Source organism: Myotis brandtii, unplaced genomic scaffold, assembly GCF_000412655.1.
Source record: "Myotis brandtii unplaced genomic scaffold, ASM41265v1 scaffold464, whole genome shotgun sequence".
NCBI classification, from domain to species: domain Eukaryota; kingdom Metazoa; phylum Chordata; class Mammalia; order Chiroptera; family Vespertilionidae; genus Myotis; species Myotis brandtii.
Genome location: NW_005367743.1, coordinates 557,167 through 564,609, shown reverse-complemented (window position 1 = coordinate 564,609; position 7,443 = coordinate 557,167). Strand labels below are relative to the sequence as shown.

Here is a 7,443-nt window from a genome sequence, read left to right as displayed (position 1 = left end):
GACCCTTTCACAGGGGTCGCCTAAGACCATTGGAAAACACATATATAATTACATATTGTTTTTGTGATTAATCACTATGCTTTAATTATGTTCAATTTGTAACAATGAAAATACATCCTGCATATCAGATATTTACATTACGATTCATAACAGTAGCAAAATTACAGTTATGAAGTAGCAACGAAAATAATTTTATGGTTAGGGGTCACCACAACATGAGGAACTGTATTAAAGGGTCGCGGCATTAGGAAGGGTGAGAACCACTGATTTAAAAGAATTCTTGTTCTTATATAGAGAGTGGTATGTACTTTATAAAGGATGGAATATAAACACACTAAACATAGCTTATCTGTCTAAATTCTAAATTGTAGCATGTAGCAAACTTAACATCTTTAAAACAGTGATAACAGAAGTAAACATTTAAATATTTCTCCTTTCCCCACAATATGCTGCAGTGAATTATTTAGAAATGGTTTTCCCCCTTAGGGAACAAGGATACTTCACTTCTTAAAATCCTTTATTACCCATTATATAAATTACAAGGCATTACATAATTTATAAGGAATTTTAGTATTATAGAAATTTTGATATATATTAATACTACAGGAAATGCCTAACATAGTAATATATTAAATGCTACAGGGACTACTATTATTTCTCTTAGGAATGATCTCTTTAACCATGGAAACTAGATTATGATATCAAATGATATATGTAGCTGTGAAAAATAAAATGAATTTTGGACTTATAAAAGTCCACTGGCTAATATCATAGTTCAAGAGTAGCATTTTATGATTAACTTTCTTTGAAATAATGTAATCATGCAAACCTTCTATTACTCAGATATCTGAGGTTTTAACCAAGACCAGTTCAATAATTAACAATGAAAATTCCATATCTTGTTTGGCTACATTAATTGATAATAAAAATTTTCAACAAATATGCACTAGCATAGTCTAGTAAAAGCATCCAGAACGATACACATTTTTACCACTGAGGGTTAAAGTTGTGAAATGCAAAGTAACTGTGAGCTAGAAGAGGGGTCAGCAAGCTATGGCCCAGATGTTTGTTTTTGTAAATAAAGTTTTACTGGAATGCAGCCAAGCCCATTCATTTCTGTATTGTCTATGGAAGCTTTAGAGCTACAGTGGCAAAATTATGACAGAAACCATATGGTTGCAAGATTGAGCCTAACGCTCTAAAAAAAAGCCTGCAACTTCTGAACTACAGAGTATTTTATACCGCCTTTTAAGTTTTCCTTTTACTGCAAAAACTTCCCAGTTAAGATTTTCTAGAGTGGAAAAAAGGAAGCTTATTGAGCCTATAATTCAAAATGACATGTTCTTACATACACTCTACTTACAAGCTGCTTGGCCTTTTTACTGACTGCTGTGCTGTTCGGTTGTCACTTCTCTGTTTCATACTCCAACTTGGGTTTCTTCCTCCTCTGCTACTGCTAAATTTCCCAGGATGCTTCTTGAGCCTGTATTTTTACTTGTTTCATCTGTCTCCTTTCCCTTTTCTCTTCTCACTAGTTTTATTAATGTGTTTCACGTACTCCGGATTTGGTGAAAGTACCAGGAACTTTGATCATCCTGCTTCCATCTTATACATTATTTAACAATTCTGTAGTTTTAGCTTATTTAAAAAAACTTTAGTGTTCTGCATTTTGATATTTGTTTAGACTTATTCACATACTAATTTGCCTATGACCCTTCTTGTGTCTCACCTTTCCCTCTGGGTTTATTTTGTTTCTGCCTGAAGTGCAACTAGCTCCTTCACTTGTTTGTTGGTCAGGGGCACTAACCACTATTGGATTTGGAGCAGCCTTGGATCAGATTCTACCTTTTGTAATAAATATCCTCTTGCTCATGTTAGGAAATGCTTTTGATAACCCTATCCCGCCTGCTTTCTGTTTCTCAAGGATTCATTATAATTTCTTATCTAGAACCCCTTCTTATGGTTCAAACCAAATATTGATTCATTCATTTTAAAAACATCTTTTCTGTGGTTGGGAGGGAAAGGATACACTGGCATGTGCTCACACCTTGAAGTGGAAGTCCCACATATGTTGTTCTCTACATTACTAGCTCACCAATTAAAAATCAGCCCAAATTACACATGTTCAACTTCTCATAACTGTTTCTGACAGTAATTAACCTCCCTGAGAAAAATAGTTTCCTTATTCATAAAATGGAGATGAATATACCTATGTATTTGGACTGATAAAAATTAAAGGAGATTATATACACGAAGTGCTTAAAAAATATTACATAGATGTTAGTTTCTTCTTTTGCTGTATGGATAATCAAGAATTAAATGTTTTACATTCTTGTGTCATAAATTCCATTTTCCACTGCATTAAATTTTAAAAATAGCCCAGTAAGTATTACATAGTTTAATTTCAAATATTCTACCAATCTTCTTTTTGTTTTTGTGATTTCTCTCCCCGCCCCCCACTAGTTGTAATCATACTTAGTTCTTAAATTTCTGTTTATTGTTTTGGCTTTTTTTTCCCCTATGTTACTCACATACCACCTGAATAATATACTAAGAATGTCAGTGAATCTGGTAAACTTCTTAAACTAAATACTTTTTAAATGAATTTATAATACACAAGTATTCTATTTTTGATAAAAAGAATAAACTAGATTTTATAATATAAACATTGATTTTAATGTTAAGACACTGAAACAGCTTCATTTTAGCAACTATGGATTTTTTAGAGTACAATCAATTTCTAAAAAAAATATATTGGTTAACAAAACTATAGGGTATCCATTAAAGAAGCTTATGCAATAATAAAATGAAAGTAATAAATTTTGAAAAAGCAGAACTAAGTTTTACTAGGCTGCTTTTATAAACGTTAAAAAATGTCATCTAAAACAAAAAACAGCTCTACAAGATTAAACTTGATCTATCAATAGAGCCATCTTTGAATGTCCCTGACTTAGCTACAAAAATCAAGGATCAAACACACGCTAAAGAACAAAATTGCCGGCACCAAGTAAAAGAAAAAAATATAAGCTAGTTAAAAGTCAGACACCTCAACTTACTACCAATAATTTAGCAACGGAGTACATATTTATAGCGATCCTTCTGGGATAACATATTGCCTTCATACAAATCAAGCTTTCCTTTTAACAATGACTTAGAACATATTTTGGCAATAAGGGATAGAGAACAATGAATGGTTTGGGTCCTCTCTAGCATAAGAATAATTACGTCTTATTTTGTTTGGCCCACAGGAAGGAGAGGCATATCAGAAAGAAATAGTTTGAGCATGTTTAGAGGCATCTCATTTAGTAAATGACCAGAGCCTAAGGACCTAAGCTAAAAATGATCCCACGGAGGTTTTTATTTTCAGACAATTTCACCCTTGACAGGGTAGAAAAACATCATGGAAAGAGGTAATTTCTTTTTGTTTGTTTTTATTCTGACTTATGAATTTATTTATTTTTAAGATAAAAGACATGTAACAACTATATTAGTTTAATTTTATATTTGTACATATTGTGAAATGATTATCAGAGTAAGTTTAGTTACTTCACATCCATTACTTCTCATCTTTACAAATTTTGTGTGTGATGGCAACTTTTAAGATTTACCCTGTTAGCAACTAAAACTTTCAAATATACAACAGTCTTGTTAACTGTTTCTTTTACTATACACTTAGCAGGTAAGTTGAGGCCAGGGTAATAAAGCCCATTTTGAGGAAGCGAGCTTACAGGTAAAAAAAAGAAATCAGATCCTGGTCCCATGGCTTAAGCACAGGGTCAGGCAGTGCCTCAACTGTAGAATTATATGCATCAACAAGATCTCCTTAAGCCTATCTGAGCTGGGGTTAGTAACTTGCAATACAAAGAGTCCTAACTAATATAATATATGGGAAATTATATAAATCTTTCATAAACTGTACATCAATATTTGTAGCCTGTGACAACGGTAAGCAAAAATAATCCCCTAGGGATGAAATTATCTAGGAGTTTACAAAGGTACTTTTTAATCTTTTCATGAATATGGGGGAAGGAATAGACAGTAAGGAGAAAGACAGTGACTGGAAATCTTTGTGAGCATATCCTACCACAGATACTGAATCTATTAGTGGCAAGAAATATTATTTCCATTTGGCTTTAAGAGAATTAGTATGTGTGTAGTAGCTAAAAATTACTGTTGATATTTACCAAAATTCCCCCAAAACTCATAAAACAACCACTACACATTTAAACAAATCCAGTAACTGTGTTTAACATGAAGCTATGGGTAAAAACCCTGAGTTTTCAAGGACCTGAATTAACTACTTTCAGAATCTTTAAAAGTTCTCAAAGTATTACGAGACAAATGTGCTACCTTCTTTCCCAATTTTACTGAAGCATAAAATCCTCTTCAGTCTTAGTTATAATAAAAGCTTATTTATTAAACACGAATGTACCGGGTATGGTGACAAAATGCTTTTACTCATTTGATTTCTATTTCTTTCAACAGGGCTTTATTTTAAAATACCAAATGAAATGTTATAAATAACACTTTCTAGAGTATAGCCATAAAATAAGCTTGCGATTAATACTGGTGCCTTATTTTATTAAGATTTGTCTCCCAATATTTGCAGGTCCTAATACAGCTAAATGGTTGCAACTGGTGCATTAATTCCTGAGGCTGGGTTTGGAACTCCATCTAAGAATTTATAATAACAAAGACAAAACACTGGAAAACTCCAGATTTACCATGATCTAAGTAACATCAAGAAACCAGATGACTTGGAGAGCATCTCATTCATAACAGTAGCAAAATTACAGTTATGAAGTAGCAACGAAAATAATTTTATGGTTGGGGGTCACCACAACATGAGGAACTGTATTAAAGGGTCGGGGCATTAGGAAGGTTGAGAACCACTGCTTTAGAGCAAACTGCCTCTAATACTCTTCCCAGTATGTATTCTTCTCAGTACGTACTACAGAAAAAGAAGTTTACAAATTTTAAACCAGAGCCACTCAAGGTGTGATCTGTAAACAGTTACTAGTCCACAACATTTAACTTTTTTTCCCCCAGCAAACTATTTGATTTTAGAGAGAGACATCGATTTTCTGTTCTACTTGTTCATGCATTCATTGATTGATTCTTATATGTCCCAACTTTGGCACATCGGGATGATGCTTTAACAGAGCTACCATGCCAGAGCTGGTCACAGCAACTATTCAACAACTATTCTTGATTATGGAGACTGTGTTGTTTTATATTGTAGCCCAAGGTTCTTACCTATTACCAACTAGTAACAGTTTGTGGACCAGTTATTTTGGGCTATAAAATTCTAGACCTCAATTTTAGATATTACTAGTTTTCTGTCCCTGAGGCCAAACAAATAAATTAACCAAATACTTAGCTGAAACAGTCACGCAGAAGTGGAAAGGCAATAAAAAGTAACAATTGACCTCACCTTCGACAGAAGCAATTTCACACAGGAAACGTGACCTTCATAGACAGCAGACAGAAGGGGAGTAATATGATGTTTATCTGGAGCCTGTGAAATATTAAATAAAGAGATAAAACCACCTTATCCATTTTTCATTTCTTCTTTCTAGATGGAATTAGGAAACACTTGTGAATATTTTAAAGTCAATGTTTACCTATTTGCCTTTCTATCCAAAATCACTGTATAGGTACACATTTCTAGCCTCTGGAGAGCTGCCCTCTAGAGCAGCAGTTGCCAACCGGTAGTCCGCGAACCACTGGTGATCTGTGGGGTCCGAAAGGTTGGCGACCGCTGCTCTAGAGGCCCAAGCAAGGTTTCTCTTTGGGAGTCTGCAAAGTGAAGTGGAGGGAGCAGGGGCTTTGACCCCAGCTCAAACCTTGGCTCTGCCACTTACTGTGTGACTAGGTATAATCTCTCTGAGCCTTACTCCCCACTAATACAGAAATGCCATTGAGGTGAAGGGAAGAACATAGCCAATGAAAAGATTGCCACAGCTCAGCCAAGTGACTTAGTGTCCCCTGAAATGTGAGAAGTTCATCTCACTTGCTGTCACAGTTACTTAAACATTTTTCTAAAACTCTGAAATGCAGAAGCCACAGAAGGAAAGAGTCGGGAGATGGCTGCTTCTGTCTGACCACTTGCTTACTGACCTCTGTCAAAAAATGCACTATACAGTGGGGCCTTGACTTACGAGTGTCCCGACTAATGAGTTTTTTGAGATACGAGCCGTCTTGGCCGATTTTTTGTTTTGAGTTGCGAGCTAAAATTCGGGTTACGAGCCAGCTTCAGATACCCCACCGCTAGTTGGCGAAGCGAATGTCACAGTGAACGCCACAACATCAGCCCAGCATCACGTGTCTCACTCGTTCACTTTTTGATTTGACATACGAGTAATTTGAGTTATGAGCTCGGTCACGGAACGAATTAAACTCGTAAGTCAAGGCCCCACTGTATTTACCATGACTGCAGGGTTCTATGGTCCACTGGCAGATAGCATTTGCTACCTATAGGTGGTGCAACTCTCAAGTTGCATTAGAACTTGAAAGGCAGCAGCTGAAGGGAAACATCCTGATCCTCAGCTTGAAAGTCGTTTTGTTTGCTTATTGTTTAAAATCCAAACTATACATTTCTAAGTTACAGAAATTATGATATAATTTCAGGCTGTATTATTTAAAATGAGGTTTCCACAAGAACTATTTTATACATCTACATAAAATAATTACCCAAAGCATACAACAAGATTTTTTTCTAGAATGACAATGTTCCTCACATACATTAATATCTGCTCCTTTCAGCAGCAGAAACTCCAGGATTTCAAGCTGCCCACAATCTGCCGCATAATGAAGAGGCTTCCTTCCACCTTCTAGAGTCCGGTTGACATCTTCTCCCTTTAAAAGAAGCCAAAGGAAACAGTATTTATGTGGACGGTAGATTGAAGGAGGGAAGGTGCTTGATATTTTTACTTTCATAAAGCTCTAAGAATTTCATGAAATATTTGCATTTCTTGCAAAGTGAAGTAACCAAAAACTTGAAATTCTGCACAGTTTGATAGTAATTCAAACCATGATTAGTCAAGCTAAAAAAAAAGCAATAATGCTAAATGTAATGAATATACAGTGCTCCATTTCTAAGAAATTCAATCAGCATAACGTCAAGAGGTGGCCACATGAAACTGATGAGTTCAAATACTGACTTTTTTACACATATCACATGACATGTATTTTAATTCTTCAAAGAAAAAGCATCACTACTTTGATGGCATCGGCCATTATCACAAGGTAATCAGTATTAGCTATTAAGAATTCATTTCATTCACTCATTCAACATTTACTCAAGTCCTATTGTATGGTAAGCACTGTACACAGGAGACAATGGTGAGCGAAATCAGACGTGGCTTCTGATTGCACAGAGCTTACCGTGTAATCACGTTTAAATGTATTTCAAAATGTAACTGCTATGAAGGAAAGGAACTC

The 7,443-nt window shown here is 35.1% G+C and overlaps 1 protein-coding gene across 1 annotated transcript in view; it reads right to left on the bottom strand.

Annotated features, from left to right (window-relative positions):
* The window catches only part of MTPN (myotrophin), an 18,993-nt gene extending 12,039 nt beyond the window's left edge, over positions 1-6,954 (bottom strand). The window contains exons 1-2 of the mRNA XM_014547162.1: positions 6,745-6,954; positions 5,435-5,518 (exon numbers count right to left, since the gene is read on the bottom strand). Of these exons, the coding sequence (XP_014402648.1) occupies positions 5,435-5,518; positions 6,745-6,939 (279 nt within the window). The 5' untranslated portion in view covers positions 6,940-6,954. The remainder of the gene's footprint in view (positions 1-5,434; positions 5,519-6,744) is intronic.
* Positions 6,955-7,443: the final 489 nt, after the last annotated feature.